The following is a 17,470-nucleotide window of genomic DNA, read 5'->3' as shown; positions in this document are numbered from 1 at the left end:
CGGCCCGGGATTGCGAACAGTTAAACTGAGAGAGGTGGGGGGTGGGGGGGACATTGAGCCGAGTGACACCGCGACCCGGCGGGGGCGGGGCCTCTGCAGAGGTCACATTTACAGAGAGACAATCAGACATTAAACAACCGGGAGCCGAGTGGTTCATTTGGTCGCAGATTTAAAGTTTTCTCCTCACAGAGGTTGCTCCATATTTCCATTTGATAATGTTTTGCCCTTCATAACATCCAAACTGTGACTCATGAAGTCAGAACTCCTGCTCTGAATCCTGGCCCATTGTGGCACTGATCTCAGCACCAACATCACACACAGAAAGGATGCAGTTTGGGTCTGGCCTTTCTTAAACTTCAATTAAGTGGTTACAGAAAGGGAGAGGGAGGTGGTGGAGATGTCTGCCTGCCCAGCAGAAGGGGAATGGAAAACAATCAGCAAGAAAAAGGGAATAAAGAAAAGGAGAGAAAATGTCAGAAACATTCCCCATCGTGAGGCAGAGGTTCTCAGTGTGGCTGAAGGGAAGAGAATCCAACAGAAAATAAAAGAAGCAGTGTAAGTTCGCATGAATTTTGTTGTCAGAACTTGCTTCGTGGTGCCTGGAGGATAATGCGGATCTGGATTTTATCCCTCTCATTGGAGGGAAGTACCTCAACTCCTATTAGCACCACAACAAAGATAACATAGAAAGTCAGCAATATCTGTCGATTGTGGGCACACACATACATCACCAAACACTGTGCAACAATGAGCAGTGATAGAACAGCAAAGTGCAACATTAATAAAATTTCAACTTTCAGAAGCCTCTGAAAATGGGAGTAAGTCAACCTGGGTTATGCACACAGCCAGCGCACTGTTCAATAAGGCACTACATGTGGAACTGGACAGGTCTTAAGCTCACTTTTTATGTCATTATGATCTGTGCATCAGTCAATCCATTTTTCTTATTCTGTAACAATAACTTTGGTGGTGGAGAGAGGAAGAAAGATTTTCATTTACGTTGGAATCTGATGAGATCATAAGGTACAGAGACAAGAGGAAATTGTTCAGGTGTGCAGTCCATCTGGCTGTTTAAGTTCACCCATGTGATATGACCAGTTTGTACCCTCCCTCCTGTCCAGGTTATATCTCTCCATTCTGTAATGAATTGAATTTTGCTGTTCCATTTTTGAATACTTCAACTGAGGCACACTACCAGCATTAGGCATTCAAGTTACTTACTTGTGGAAAAGACCAAATGGACCTTAAGTTCCAATTAGTTTTCTTAATTTCCCATTCTTTTCAAAATAAGTTGATACATTTTGATTTTCCTATCAGTACGGTAGACACATAGGATGAGGTCGGAACTAGTCTTCACTAGCTTTGTCGCTGTAGATTTAATGCCTACAAAATAGCCAAAGCTTCCTATGCCTGGAAACTGATCATTGAACTTTGTTACAGAGAGGAACTGCGGAGTTCAGAATTCTGGACTGATTGCCTTGGTGAGTTGGAAAATTAAGTATTTGCAATTCTTGGGTCTTTCATTCTGCTTTTCACAGATGGTCATTGTGACAATTTGTTTCAGAAACAATTCAAAGAGTTGCGAATACGTATTGTACAGATCCTCTGGCATCTCCATCGAGTCCCTTCCTGGGCGGGGAAGGTCCAGAGTCCCTTGAATACAAAAAGGACAACATAGACCACTGTCAAACTACACTTGACTTAGTGTGTTATGGAATCGGAAACTTTGCTAGTTCTGTAACATCTCGCTATCAGCTGGCCCTGCTGTTCCTGCTGCAAGAAACACTGCAGGTAAGCATAGTCAGGTGCTAATATGGTAAATGCATGGGAGAAAAAGAGACCAATGAATAATTTTGGGTTGCACCACCAAAGCTATTGTTACAGAATAAGAAAAATGGATTGACTGATGCACAGATCATAATGACATAAAAAGTGAGCTTAAGACCTGTCCAGTTCCACATGTAGTGCCTTATTGAACAGTGCACTGGCTGCTCTGAATGCTCAGAAGCCTCAATATTGTCTGTTGTACGAGCAGGGTTAAAATTAATTTGTCAAAAGTGCATGAACTCATCTCTCATTTGGATAAAACATGCTGCTTTTTCATCTTTGACTCCAGTGGTGAATGTGCTTGTCCCACTGTTTATTGCATTCTTCATCTCTCATTCATCTAGTGCTGTTAGAAGGCTTGTGCGGTACCCAATCAATGAGACGTAGCCACATTTAAAATGTTAATGTTCTACTTCAGTGTTATAAATTGACAGTAGAAAACTGAAGATTGTCCATCCTGAACAGCCATTACAAAATATTTTTAAAAAGTCAAAAGTTCTACAACTGTGGTCACTAATATGCATAGAAAATACTGTTTCTGAAATCAGAGTTTCAAAGCAAGCTACGAGGAAGTATCATTAAGACACTTTATTGGGACAGTTTAGTTGGGGGAGCTTTACTTTGGATTCAACTCACATCATGTCTGACCAAGAAGTACTTCATGGGAATCACAAATAAAATCATTATTTTGTTTTTATGCACAAGTCTTCATTCGCCTAGAGAGACTCCCTCTGATCTTTACTTCCATTTCATAGAAAGCAGCTGGCCTACACTTGAACTGTCTCTGTGGTAGCAAAAGATCAGATCATTAATTCACTACACTCTGCGGGAGGTGTGGAGGGGTAGAAAGAGGCAGGTACCTGCCTTTTAGCACTCTGCAGCAACTATGTACAATTCAAACTGAACAGACAGAAAACAATAAACATTTTAATTTCACAATAATCACAGTGCTGAACGAAGTTTCCTGCCTTAGTAAGTTGTGATTTCAGTTTATGAAAAGTTTTATATTTTACATAACTGTGTCCCAACAGATCCCTCAAGATGGCTGTCTTCTCTTTGATCCTCTATTTACAGAATGGGAGACGAGATTCTTGAAGGATTGTGGAATGGTGGTACTCAAGGAAAATGAGGTGAAAGGCACTATCACATGCATGTTTTGTTTTATGTATTATGTTCCAGGTAAACCCTGCCTGACAAAAATTAAGTATTTCTGTCTGGTTTTGGTTTTCTAGAGATACCTTTTATTCAATCCTAATCACAACTAGTTTTCCTTATGGGGCCACATAATTTTAGTAGCAAACCACTTGTCAATGTGATTCAAAATGGTTTTTTTTGCATCCCGTGATGTTATTGGAAATTTTCTTTTAAAAATCTTTCAGGAAGGGAAGCGGTCCATCAACAAGCCAACACTCTTCTACATGATGCATTGTGGCAAAGCCCTTTACAATAACCTCCTGTGGAAAAACTGGTCACCACAAAAACTCGCACAAACCATTCTCATTGGAAACAGTTTTAAAGGGATGGAGGAGAGGTAAGAAAACTCTGCACCTGTTCATTCCTTCGCAACTGAAAACATTCAGAGGGGAGGTGGGATAACAGTGGAGGTGGGGGAAAAATATGATTGAATTTTACATTCGGTTTGAGGGAGAGAAGAGTGGGTCCAAGACTAGTATTTTAAAATTCAATAAGGGCAATTATAAGGGCATGAAAGCAGTGCTAGCTAAAGTGAACTAGCAAACGAGGTTAAGCGAGAGATCCACAGAGATGCAGTGGCAGACTTTTAAAGGGATATTTCAGAATACACAGAATAGATACATTCCAATGAGAAAGAAAACTTTCCAGGGGAGGACCCGCCAAAGTTAACTAAAAATATTAAAGACAGTATAAAACTCAAAGAAAAAGCATATAATTGCGCAAAGATGGGTGGCAGGTCAGAAGATTAGACAGAATATAAAAAATAGCAAAGAATGACTAAAAGATTAATAAGGAGGGAAAAATTAGAGTACAAGAGAAAGCTCGCTAGAAATATAAAGACGGATAGTAAGTAGGTTAAGTGAGTGGGCAAATATCTGGCAAAAGGAGTATAATGTGGGCAAGTATGAAATTGTCCATTTTGGCAGGAAGAATGAAAAAGCAGAATATTGTCTAAATAATGAGAGATTGTGAACTTTGAGATTCAGGGAGATCTGAATGACCTAGTGCACGAATCACAAAGGGCTAGTATGCAGATACAGCAAGTGATTAGGAAAGCTAATAGAATGTTATCGTTTATTGTGAGGGGAATTGAATTCAAAAGTAGGTTATGCTTCAGTTGTACAGGGCATTGGTGAGACCACATCTGGAGTACTATGTACAGTATTGGTCTCCTTATTTAAGGAAAGATGTAACTACATTAGCAGTTCAGAGAGGGTCTACTAGACTAATACCAGGAATGGTAAGCGTGAGGTTACCATAAAAAGGCGACATATTATTCAAATGGAAAGAAACTTCAGAATGCTTCAATGCAGAGAGATCCGGGTGTCCTCGTGCATGAATCACTGAAAGCTAGTATGCAGCTACAGCAGGTAATAAGGAAGGCAAATGGAATTTTAGCATTTATTGCTAAAGGAATACAGTATAAAAATAGGGAAGTGTTGTTGCAACTGTTCGAGGCTTTGGTGAGACTGCACCTGGAGTATTGTGCACAGTTTTGGTCCCCTTACTTGAGGAAGGATGTAGTTGCAATGGAGGCGGTTCAGAGGAGATTCACTAGATTGATTCCAGAGATGCGGGGCTTGTCTTGAGGAGAGATTGAGCAGTTTAGACCTATACTTGCTCAAGTTTATAAGGATGAGAGGAGATCTAATTGAGGTATATATGACGCTGAAGGAGATAGACAAAGTAGACGTGGAACGGATGTTTCCCCTTGTGGGGCATTCTAGAACGAGAGGCCATAGTTTTAAGCTGAGGGGTGGTAGATTTAAATCAGAGATGAGGAGGAATTACTTTTCTCAAAGGGTTATGAATCTGTGGAATTCATTACTTCAGAGTGCAGTGGATGCCAGGACGCTGAATAAATTTGAGGAGATAGACGGATTTTTAATTGGTAATGGGTTGAAAGGTTATGGGGAGAGGGTGGGAAATTGGAGTTGAGGCCGAAATTAGATCAGCCATGATCGTAATGAATTGCGGGGCAGGCTCCAGGGGTTGAATTGCCCACTCCTGCTCCTAGTTCTTATGGGCGGGTTGTCTTATGAGGAAAGGTTGTACAGGTTAGGCTTGTATCCACTGGTGACTTGATCAAAAGTTTTAAGATCCTGAGGGGTCTTGACAGATTGGATGCGGAGATGATGTTTTCTCTTGTGGGAGAATCTAGAGCTAGAGGTCATGGTTTAAAAATAAGGGGCTTCTCATTTAAGAGGAGAAATGTTTTTCTCTCAGAGGATCGTGAATCTTCAGAACTCTTTTCCTCAAAGGGCAGTGGAAGCAAGGTGTTGAATATTTTTAAGGCACAGCTAGATAGGGTCTTAATTAAGGGGGTGAAAGGTTATCAGGGGTAGATGGGAGATTACAATCAGATCAGCCATGATCTTATTGAATGGCTGAGCAGGCTTGAGGGGCCGAGTGGCCTACTCCTGCTCCTGCTCCATGTTTGTATGTAAACAATAGAGAAATGGGGACAAATTGTGCTCTGAGGGAGGTTTATGGAACAAAAGTACTGTGGGAGGAGATGATTAGAGTCATAGAGGTCTACAGCACAGAAAATGGCCTTTGGCCCATCAAGTTTGGGCCGGTCAAACAAGTACCTAACTATTCTAATCCCATTTTCCAGCACTAGGCCTATAGCCTTGTATGCCATGGCATCGCAAGTGTACATCCAAGTACTTCTTAAATGTTATGAGGGTTTCTGCCTCTACCACCCTTTCAGGCAGTGAGTTCCAGATTCCCACCACCCTCTGGGTGAAAAAATTCTTCCTCACCTCCCCTCTAAACCTCTTGCCCCTTAACTTAAATCTATGCCCCCTGGTTATTGATCCCTCTACCAAGAGGAAAAATTCCTTCCTGTCTACCCTATCTATGCCCCTCATAATTTTATACACCTCAATCATGTCCTCCCTCAATCTCCTCTGCTCCAGGGAAAATAACCCCAGTCTATCCAATCTCTCCTCATAACTAAAACTCTCCAGCCCAGGCAACATCCTGGTAAAGCTCCCCTGCACTCTCTCCAGTGCAATCACATCCTTCCTATAATGCAGATTCCAGAACTGCCCGCAATACTCTAGCTGTGGCCTAATCAGCATTTTATATAGTTCCAGCATAACCTCCCTGCTCTCATATTCTATGCCTTGGCTAATAAAGGCAAGTATCCCATATGCCTTCTTAACCACCTTATCTGCCTGTCCTGCTACCTTAAGGGACCGGTGGACATGTATACCAAAGTCCCTCTGATCCTCGGTACTTCCCAGGGTCCTACCATTCATCGTGTACTCCCGTGCCTTGTTTGTCCTGCCCCAGTGTATCACCTCACACTTATCTGGATTAAATTCCATTTGCCACTGATCAGCCCGTCTATATCCTCCTGTAATCTAAGGCAACCCTCCTATTTACCACCCCACCAATTTTCGTGTCATCCGCGAACTTACTGATCAACCCTCCTACATTCAAGTCTAAATCATTTATATATACCACAAACAGCAAGGGATCCAACACCGATCCCTGTGGAACCCCACTGAATACAGGCATCCAGTCACAAAAACACCCCTCAACCATCACCCTCTGCTTCCTGCCACTCAGTCAATTCTGAATCTAATTTGCCAAATTGGCTTGGATCCCATGGGCTCTTACCTTCATTATCAGTCTCCCATGCGGGACCTTATCAAAAGCTTTGCTGAAGTCCAAGTAGACTATGTCAAATACATTGCCCTCATCTACACACCTGGTCACCTCTTCAAAAAATTCAATCAGATTGGTCAGACATGGGTTCCCCTTAACAAAACCATGCTAACTGTCCTTGATTAATCCCTGCCTCTTCAAATATTGATTAATTCTGTCCGTCAGAATTGCTTCCAATAGTTTCCCCACCACTGAGGTTAGACTGACTGGCCTGTGGTTCCCTGGTTTATCCCTTCCTCCCTTCTTGAATAATGGTAGCACATTGGCTGTGCTCCAGTCCTCTGGCACCTCTCCTGTGGCCAGAGAGGTATTGAAAATTATTGCCAGCGCCCCCACCTCCTCCCTTGCCTCACTCAACAGCCTGGGATACATTTCATCTGGGCCTGGAGATTTATCTACTTTTAAGCCTGCCAGACCATTTAGAACCTCCTCCCTTTCTATGCTAATTTCTTTAATTATATCACAGTCCTTCTGCCTGATTTCCATACCCACGTCGTCCCTCTCACTTGTGAACACCTTACCTACATCTTCCGGCTCCACACACAAATTACCACTATGGTCCTTAATGGGCCGTACTCTTTCCCTAGTTATCCTCTTATTCTTAATGTACTTGTAAAATAACTTTGGCATGTAAAATAAAGGAAAATCCAATGTTTTTTCATGCCCCCTTTTTGCTCTCCTAATCTCCTTCTTAAGTTCCCCTCTACACATTCTATACTCCTCTAGGGCTTCTGCTGTTTTGAGCCCTTGGTATCTGCCATAAGGCTCTCTTTTTCTCTTTATCCAATCCTGTATATCCCTTGACATCCAAGGTTCCTTGGATTTGTTGGTCACACCCTTTGACTTTACTGGAATATGTTGGCCCTGTACTCTCCCCATTTCCTTCTTGAATGAGTCCCACTGTCGCAGATTTACCTAAAAGCCACTGCTCCTAGTCCACTCTGGCCAAATCATATCTGATCTTATTAAAATCGGCCTTCCCCCAATTTAGAACTCGGTGATTTCTCACCCATCCTTGTCCTTTTCCATAACAACCTTGAAACTAACGGAGTTATGATCACTATCCGCAAAATGCTCCCCCACTGATACCTCTACCACTTGCCCAGCTTCATTCCCTAAAATTAAGTCCAGGACTCTCCCCTCTCTTGTGGGACCTTTTATGTACTGGCTTAAAAAGCTCTCCTGGATGCATTTTAAGAATTCCACTTCCTCTAAACCTATCACACTATGACTAACTCAGTTAATGTTGGGGGAGTTGAAATCCCCCACTGTAACTATCCTATTATTTTTCCACTTCTAGAATCTAGATTCTAGAATTGGGATTTTAAGTTATAAGGAATAGTTTTCTTTGTAAAAAATGGGGACTTCACTGTGATCTAATTTGAGTTATCAGGAGGAATTGATGAAGTTCATTCAGCCAAGCTGTTCACTATGGGTGAAGGATTGAAATACAAGCAAAGAACTTGGAGTAAGAAGGGAAGTTGGTAAAAACTTTTCAACCAAAGAGTAATAGAGCTGTGGAATAAGTTATCAAGGACAGCCGTTGGAAAGGATATTATAAATAGATTCAAGAATCAGCTCGATATATTTCTGAAGATAGTGAAGGAAGTGATAAGAAGGTGGATTTGAGATTATCAAAATTGTTAGGCTTAATGAGTTTTTTTTCTATATTGCAGATTACCAGCCCGAGTACTGCAGAGGGACTACAAGTACATTAATCACGTATCCTTCAGTGATTTCAATCAACGATTCAAAGATTATTGCAATTGAAACAGGACTCGTAACAATTAAAGAGATAGAAAGAAAAAACTGCGGATGCTGGAAATCCAAAACAAAAACAGAAATACCTGGAAAAACTGAGCAGGTCTGGCAGCATCGGCAGAGAAGAGCAAAGTTGACATTTGAGGACTCGAAATGTCAACTTAGCTCTTCTCCGCCGATGCTGCCAGACCTGCTGAGTTTTTCCAGGTATTTCTGTTTTTGTTCTAGTAACAACCACTCCTGGTTCCAATGCCCATGTGCCCCTCAGGAGTCCACACATCAAAAATTACCCTCATTCTTAGTTTTCACGTAGCTGCTCTATTATGGAGGGCACCCTTTCTCAGTCATACACACAGTTTTTACATTCCTAATCCTACAGTGGGAGCATGTACCAAAAATCCATCACTAGGATCATTAGTGGTCAGTTTTCTCTCTTTGTATCTACTCTCAAACCCCTTGACTCATACACAGAGAGGTTAGGTTCCAAGGGTGACAGCAGAAATAGTCCATCAGCACCTTGATAAAATGATCACTTTTAATAGTCAACTTGAATTGTGAGTTGTGAATATTCAACACCGAGGGGCCCATCATAGCCAAATCCAATTCTGTTTTCACTTATTGTCCCTTCCTTTTGGCACAATTAATCAATCAGGAGCAGGAACACAGACTAATTTTTCTCTTAAGTTTCCACCCCAGTCACCAATTCCAGGGACTTTGAAGCCAATTGTAGCACCAGTAGGTACCCCCTGAACTGATTTTCTGCAGAGCTGGGTCATGGTGGGAATATTTTGCCTCGAGTCCTGTGAGGTTGAAGCCTAAGAATTGCCAGAACACACAACCCAGAATTTTTTTATTCATTCATGGGGTGTGGGCATCGATGGCTAGGCCAGCATTAATTGCCCATCCCTAATTGCCCTTGAGAAGGTGGTGGTGAGCTGCTTTCTTGAACTGCTGTAATCCGTGTAGTGCAAGTACATCCACAGTGCTGTTCAGGAGAGAGTTCCAGGATTTTGACCCAGCAACTGAAGGAATGGCGATATATTTCCAAGTCAGGATGGTGAGTGGCTTGGAGCGGGACTTCCAGGTGCTGGTGTTCCCATGTGTCTGCTGCCCTTGTCCTTCTAGATGGCAGCGGTCATGGGTTTGGAAGGTGCTGTCTAAGGAGGCTTGGTGAGTTCCTGCAGTGCATCTTGTAGTACACACTGCTGTCACTCTGCTTTAGTGATAGAGATAGTGAATGTTTGTGGATGTGGTGCCAATCAAGCGGGCTGCTTTGTTCTGGATGGTGTCAAGCTTCTTGAGCGTTGTTGGAGCTGCTCTCATCCAAGCAAGTGGAGAGTATTCCATCACACTTCTGACTTGTGCCTTGTAGATGGTGGACAGGCTTTGGGGAGTCAGGAGGTGAGTTACTCACTGCTGGATTCCTTGCCTCTGACCTGCTGTTGTAGCCACAGTATTTATATGGCTAGTCCAGTTAAGTATCTGGTCAGTGGTAAACCACCCCCCTCCCCCCACCCCTGGGATGTTGATAGTGGGGGATTGAGCAATGGTAATGCCATTGAATGTCAAGGGGCAATGGTTAGATTCTCTCTTGCTGGAAATGGCCATTACCTGGTATTTGTGTGGCATGAAAGTTACTTGCTACTTGTCAGCCCAAGCCTGGATATTGTCCAGGATTTTGTCCAGCATTTGGGCATGGACTGCTTCAGTATCTGAGGAGTTGCAAATGGTGCTGAACGTTGTGCAATCATCAGTGAACATCCCCACTTCTGACCTTATGATGGAAGGAAGGTCTTTGATGCAGCAGTTGAAGATGGTTGGGCCTAGGACACCATTGCAGGAGTTCCTCAGAGTAATGTCCTGGAACTGAGATGACTGACCTCCAACAACCACAACCAACTTTCTTTCAAGTCATACCTAGCACAACCAGTGGGGAGTTTTCCCCCAATTCCCATTGAATCCTGTTTTGCTAGGGTGGCTTCATGCCACACTCGGTCAAATACTGCCTTGATATCAAGGGCACTCCCTCTGACCTCACCTTGGGAGTTCGGCTCTTTTGTCCATGTTTGAAACAAGGCTGTAATGAGGTCAGGAGCTGAGTGGTCCTGGCAGAGCACAAACTATTGCTGTTTGATAGCACTGTTGATGACCCCTTCCATCATTATACTGATGATTGACAGCAGACTAAGGGGGTGGTAATTGGCTGGGTTGAACTTGCCCTCCTTTTCGTGTGCAGGACATAGCGGACAATTTTCCACTTTGCTGGATAGGTGCCAGTGTTGTAGCTGTACTGGAACTGCTTGGTTAGGGGCACGGCAAGTTCTGGAGCACAGGTTTTCAGCACTATAGCCAGAATATTGTCAGGGCTCATAGCCTTTGCAGTATTCAGTGCCTTCAGCCATTTCTTGATATCACATGGAGTGAATTGAATTGACTGAAGATTGGCATCTGTGATGCTGGGGACCTCCGGAGGAGACCAAGGTGGATCATCCACTCGTCACTTCTGGCTGAAGATTGTTGCAAAAGCTTCAGGCTTATCTTTTGCACAAATGTTCTGGGTTCCCCATCACTGATGATGTGGATATTTGTGAAGCCTCCTCCTCCAGTGAGTTGTTTAATGGTCCACAAGCATTCATGACTGTATGTGGCAGGACAGCAGAGGTTAGATCTGATCCATTGGTTGTGGAATTTCTTAGCTCTATCACTTGCCTCTTATGCTGTTTGGCATGCAAATAGTCCTTTGCTGTAGTTTCACCAGGTTGACACCTCATTTTCAAGTATGCCTGGTGCTGCTCCTGGCATGCCCTCCTGCACTCGTCATTGAACTAGGGTTGATCCCCTGGCTTGATGGTAATGGTAGAGTGGGGAATATGCTGGGCCATAAGGTTACAGATTGTGTTTGAATACAATTCTGCTGCTGCTGATGGCCCACAGCACCTAATGGTTGCCCAGTGTTGAGTTGCTAGATTGGTTCGAAATCTATCTCACTTAGTAAGGTGGTAGTGCCACGCTAGACGATTAATTAATAATACTCTGCGTAACAAATTTTTTTCTTTAAACTCCTTCTCACTAACTGAATGGCTATTTTCAGTTGATGATCCTGCAATCAGAACAGATTACATTTTCGTATTTACCCATGATAATTTGAAAAACCTTGACTAGCCACCTCTGTTCCAGTGGAAATTCTTCTAGTATAACAAGTCTATCTTTAGTAATTATAGTTTGCCAAACTTGGTATATTCTGGTGAATCTCAGCTATGCTTTCTGTGCTACAACCCATATTACACATCTAGATTTGCCTTGAATAATGGCACAGGAGGTCTATTAATGTACAAAACCTGCATATTGTTGCTCCCTGTCGCTTAAATAGATAGAAGCTAAATTATTTGCTTCAAACTGGACCCAATATCCCAGTACGAGCTAACCATAATGGGACTGCCTTTCATTCTATTTTCCTCTGGGAAATATCACTACAATATTGCATCTACTGTAACTAAAGTGAAGATAACTAAAATGATACAACATTACATTTGAATAAGAATATTCCTGTGACTACACATTACAAAAAACCTCAAGGGATGAATTTTAATTGCGGTGTGCACCAGGGAGTGATCTGTATCACAGTCAGGACTGTGGTAGCTACATGTGTTGAAATTGCTGTTCAAAAAGTCACATCTGGTGGTGATCAGATCCAGCTGGTGCCAATGCCATGATCTCAGTTGTCTCCAGGACACCTTGTGGCATGGTTTGTTCCGAAGTAAGGTGTTAATTGTACAAAGCTCGTGGTAGCAGCAAAGTTCAATTAGTCTTGGTCTGTTCTCATTTATCTTTCCCAGGCCATGATATCCGAAGTAGGAGAGCTATGCCTCATGATCCGTGTCCATTCTTGCATTGAAATTCCCCAATAGGTAAAGATGTTCTGACTTAGGCATTCTGCTGATATCTGTGTCAAGCTCTTCATAGAACTGGTCTTTCGCCTCTGTAGTGGAGCACAGCATTGGAGCATAGATACTCATGGGTTAACTGACCCTCTTGAGTTCAGCTGCAGATGGAGAAATCACATTCTGAATCCTTTGTGGGGGTATTCTTTCATCAAGAGTAGTGAGTTCCTTCCAGCAAGGCCCACACCTTGCTCACACATTTTCTCTGAACTCTTCCCTTGCCAGGCAAAGGTGTAATGTTTCTCTGTCAGTGGAGTGTGTTAATTACATCAGCATACACTCATTGCTAAGCCAACAATGTCTGTGCTGGCTTGTCCACCTTTCTTGGATGGATAATGGCCGTATACCCCAAAGACCTTCTACTTGCCACAGGTCATGATGTCTGAAGCGGCCATATCTCCGCTACAGAGGCACCTGCAAACGAGGTATGACATTGACACTGACAATTTGGAGATAGTCACTGATGGTCATGATCATTGGAGGCTGACTGTATGGAAGAGGTGAGCAGAAATGAAAAACTTAGCTGGCGAAGGGAGGTGGTCCAGGGAAAACAGTGGCCAGAGAATTGTGCACCTTTTTAGTCCACTGTCTTCCTCTGCACCAAATGCAGCAAAGACTGCCTTCTGGAGCCACACCAGGCAATGCTTAACACAACTGACCACCACAGTACAAACTATCTTACAATTTAGAAGGCTGCCACAGACATTATAAACCACTTTTCCTGAATCCTGAAATGTTCTCTTTATACCAAAGCAAACTTCTGATCCTGGATTGCCAGTGAGGCAGAGAGGAAATTTGAGTTGTGCTGGTATGAGGAAACTGTTGTGACAAATTTAAGTCATGAGCTGTCCACGTCTGTTCAGATGTCTTCACAATGAGTGTAAGATGCATCTATGTTGTTGCAACTGCACCAGATAAAATAACTCCCAAAGACTACTACACACCTTATGTAAAATAGAGTTGTGAAGACTAAGAGAAGATGTCAGAGATGTTTAAATCATTAAGGGTTTAGAGTAAAATGAAGAGAATGTTTCCACTGTGGCTAAAGAACTGATAACCAGAGGGCACAGATTTAAGGTGATTGGCAAAAGAACCAAAGTAGAGGAAAAACTTATTTATGCAAAGAATGGTTAGGATTTGAAATGCAATGCCTGATAGGTTGATGACATTTAACAGTAACCTTTAAAAGTGAATTGGATAATTCCTTGAAGGAGAAAAATTACAGGGAAATGGGGAAAGATTGGGGGATTGGGATTAACTGGATTTCTCTTTCAAAGAGCCAATGTGGACATATGCTATATTCCTCTGTGCTAAATACTACAGAACTTTGCGGGTCAACTTTTTCCTTCCCCCATGATGACATGGCTTCCAATTGCACAGCTCATTAATAGATGGCCAGTACTGGGACACACAGATCAGTTTTAAGCAAATAATTTAGCACACATAAATTCAGTAAAAAGACTGCAACAATATGTAGATTTTGTACATTAACAGACCTCCTGCAATGTTATTCATGGCAAGTCAGGGTACAAAAAGTACAGCTGAGATTCACCAGAGTTATATCCAGGATGGGAAACTATAGAGCATAGACTTGGGATACTGGAAGAATTTCCATCAAGCAGAGATGGCTGGTAGAGGTTTTTCAAATTATCCTGAGCGAATAGGAACATACCATTTATTATGATGTGGGATCATCTTAAAACTGTCACTCAGCTAGTGTGGAGAAGGGATAAGAAAAGATTTGTTATGCAGAGTATTATGAAATTATTCCTGCAGTTTTGAGGTAAAGAGTGTTGCATCTAATTATGAGACAATTGGAAGAATATTTGGAGCAGATTATCCACAGCTGTTCGGATGGAGCTAGGCAGCAGAATTAGTTTTAGAATGCTCTAGGAAAGAGCCAGTACAACAACTGATCTCTTTCAGTTCAATATCGTAAACCTTGATGGTTCTAGTATTGGCCCTTAGAAAATGCATACTATATTACAAGACTTAAGAATGTGTTGTATATAACATATATAAAATCAATGTTTTTGAAGACAAAACCAAGAAACTCCTGTTCTTCATATGTTGATCCTTAACTTTACTCATCAGATATTAGCAATAACTGAAGAGGCAGCATTCCCCTCCAGCAGTAGATACATGGATGTATTTAATGACACCTCCATTCATCAATTTCCTAGAAGAAAACTTGATGCAAAGCCTACAGAGTTCTGGGAAGGTGCTGCTGAACCCACATACCAGGAGTGTGAGGACTTGGAAATAATCCAGAAGGGCATGGAATGGTTTTCGGTTTCATAGCTGGGAAAAAATAGGAGTGAAACAGGTTCCAAATCCTGTTGAGCTGGAAGCATCTGTGCAAAGGTTATCTCGAGTTATCAATTTCACTCCTTCGGGATGGTAATAATCTGAAGTCCAAATGTAGTTGCGTTGGTACAGAATACTTTCAAGGAGGAGTTTTAACTGCCTGTACCTGTTGGTAACCAGGAATTAAAATTGAGCAGCTCGGTTTGTCCATAACCGGGTTACTTCTGCTGTTTTTCCCTGTGTCTCGGGCCAGGAGCCTCATTTATATGCAAACCACTGGGTCATGACGCCCCTGCCCCTGCCCCCCATGGCATTTTAATGGCATTCTGAGCAGGACAACTGGCAACCTGTTGAAAGAAGTGGGATCTCCTCTAATATAAGTTTTATACTTCGTCGGCCTCTACTGCCCAAGCCCCCTTTCTCATCTCTCCCATGAGGCTCAGCCAAACTCCCTTCCATGTGGCTTACCTGCTTGCTGGTACATGACATCCGGTCTGCCCAATCTTCACCTGCCAGCAAGCCCTTTATGCCAATGAGCAGCAAATAAAGAAAAAGGAAAACAGTAAATGGTGTCCATATTTTATTAGTGAAGTATCTAATCACAGTAGTACAATATTCATTAAAACTTAAAATCATCCTACAGCGAAGGAATATTTCAGTCACGGTCAAAAAAGCATTCACCCGATTCATGAATTATGGTCTAACACTTAAATGAAAGCAAAAATAAAGCCTCAACCTATAAACTGTAAACAACGGATTTTCTGATTTTGTATTTGAATCAAAGAATTGTACAGCTCATCAAATAGAAAGAATTATTTTTTAAAAACTCAGTATTGGGGAAGTTTAAGAGAACTAAAAATGCAGCAGGAACCTAGCACCTGGAAAGTTAATGGAAATTCTGGACTTATGTTAAGATGCAAGCAGATGGCAGTCTAAACTTGAATTTAAAGAAGCAAGACATGGAGTTATCTATCTGCTATAGGTCATTATGAAGATGCTGAGGGACCTTGCAGGTAATCAAAGCTGGAGAAAACATTTGAACCATCAGAACTGGTCTACTAAATTCACCAGAATTGACCAAAATCATTAGTTACAAAGTGTGTGACCTTGGAGAACTTTCACAACCTCACTATAAAAAGAAAATATTTGAATCTAAAGAGAAACACGAAACAACCAGTTTAGACTGTCACATGGAGTGTTAAGAGCTGAATTTGACCTTTCTTCAGACATGTAATCTGCTTAGTGATGGTAATTATGGCAATAGTGAGATAATCTTGCCCCCCAACCCCAACACACACACCATCATATTGCTTTATCATGCTATGATGGTGTGATATATCAGAGAACAACACAATAATACGTCTCAGACACATCAGAAAGTGTGACAGTGAGAGATATAGCTATATCAAAATCATAGTTAGTGAGGTATATTCAGAAGAGGGTGTTCTACACCTTTGTTTTTCAGCATTCTGATGTTTCACAGTTAAGCTACCCAATTTATACATTGACCAGTGATGGGCAAGGATTTATCAGCTGTATCGTTGCACAAAACTATATCCAAAGAGAAACAACAAAAGTACGGTCTGATTTCAATGGAATAATTATTAAATAAGTTTTAACATCCGGTAATTTAAAAGGTTTCCAATTGTAATATAGACAATTATGCAACCGAGTTCCAACCTTGTGATGAACCCTAAACACCATCTGCTGATATACAAACCTAATTTTACAGTTACCCCCCTCCAGTCACATCTGGGATATCAAATGAGTCTGTGTGTGTTGAAAAGTGGACATTAGTGTCAGTTTCATGTAATTAGAAAGGAGTTTAATCCATCTCCTTGTCGACTGCTGGCAAACACAGTTACGCAGAATCCGTTGACGGTACACAGTCAGTTTCTATTTTGCTATTAATCACTGTTTTTTCTTCAGCCAGATTCTCTGCACCATTCACGATTTCAGCTGGGGCAGTTCCATTGACTGGTATCACATCATCTAACCCAATATCAGTGAGGGCCTTGGTCAGTCTCTGTGATGCCTTGATTTCTGCCTGAATTAGTTTACGCATTCTATTTGTGGCTTTTTCCAGGGCAGATTTTCTGCAAAGAACAATAAAGGCAACAATGAGAGCAGGTGGCAAAAGGGACAGTGAATCATTGCTAGTGGGTATGTGATGGTTGATGAGAGGAGCATTGGGTCTGCATCTAGGGAATTGGAGCATTACAGCAGGTGGCAACTGAAGTAAACCAACTCTGATTACAGAAGACAAATTTCACAACAGAATCAAAACAAGCCATGGGCGTATCACTTGGCATGAAGGTTCACAGAACATGTGTATCCCACAATTTGCAGTCTGCAATCTTTGTCTGGTATTGGGAAGATATTCAAGAACTGGACAAAGCAAAACCCCTAGAATTTTGGGAAGGGAGGGACTTGTGCTTTTCAGCACATAGAATGGCTCTGGTACTTAAATCAGCTGATTGGATTGCACAGGAGTCAGTAATGCAGATCTCATTGCATCCATTTATCCTCCCACCTCAAATAACTAGTTCCAATTGCTGTGCTGTAGAGATATTAGCATGTAATTAATGCCACAGAATTGTATCTTTTAGTTATCAATCTCTCACACATTCTCCCTCACAATTGATAGAAGACAGACTTGCACCTAAATTGGACCTTTCACATCCTCAAGTTTTCCCAAAGATTCACAGCTAGTGAATTATTTTTGAATTGCAGTTTCATTGTTGTTTAGGCAAACTTGGCAT

General features: G+C 41.9%; 2 protein-coding genes across 5 annotated transcripts in view; one reads left to right on the top strand and one right to left on the bottom strand.

Moving 5' to 3' along the window:
- The first annotated feature begins 74 nt into the window (after positions 1–74).
- On the top strand, positions 75–15,458 carry srrd (SRR1 domain containing). Its single transcript, XM_041202800.1, has 7 exons — positions 75–555; positions 1,441–1,481; positions 1,565–1,791; positions 2,859–2,957; positions 3,207–3,358; positions 8,376–8,421; positions 14,496–15,458. The coding sequence occupies exons 1-7, from the start codon at positions 398–400 to the stop codon at positions 14,700–14,702; spliced, it is 930 nt and encodes a 309-aa protein (XP_041058734.1). The 5' UTR covers positions 75–397; the 3' UTR covers positions 14,703–15,458.
- Positions 15,276–17,470, bottom strand: part of LOC121285876 (clustered mitochondria protein homolog) — a 96,382-nt gene continuing 94,187 nt past the window's right edge. For all 4 annotated transcript variants that reach the window (XM_041202796.1, XM_041202797.1, XM_041202799.1 and 1 more), the window contains one exon: positions 15,276–16,804. In XM_041202796.1, coding sequence (XP_041058730.1) covers positions 16,570–16,804 — 235 coding nt within the window. In that variant the 3' untranslated portion in view covers positions 15,276–16,569. The remainder of the gene's footprint in view (positions 16,805–17,470) is intronic.

The sequence above is a fragment of the Carcharodon carcharias genome, chromosome 13, assembly GCF_017639515.1.
Source record: "Carcharodon carcharias isolate sCarCar2 chromosome 13, sCarCar2.pri, whole genome shotgun sequence".
NCBI lineage: Eukaryota > Metazoa > Chordata > Chondrichthyes > Lamniformes > Lamnidae > Carcharodon > Carcharodon carcharias.
The sequence above is the reverse complement of the archived record's forward strand: the minus strand, read 5'-3'. Positions and strand labels throughout refer to the sequence as shown.

What these genes read in the sequence shown, in the direction of transcription:
- srrd (XM_041202800.1), top strand. Translation starts at nt 398, where the DNA reads ATGTCTGCCTGCCCAGCAGAAGGGGAATGGAAAACAATCAGCAAGAAA. An exon ending in TGCTGCAAGAAACACTGCAG is followed by an intron (nt 1,792 to 2,858) that starts GTAAGCATAGTC and finishes GTGTCCCAACAG; the next exon opens with ATCCCTCAAGATGGCTGTCT. An exon ending in TTTAAAGGGATGGAGGAGAG is followed by an intron (nt 3,359 to 8,375) that starts GTAAGAAAACTC and finishes TCTATATTGCAG; the next exon opens with ATTACCAGCCCGAGTACTGC.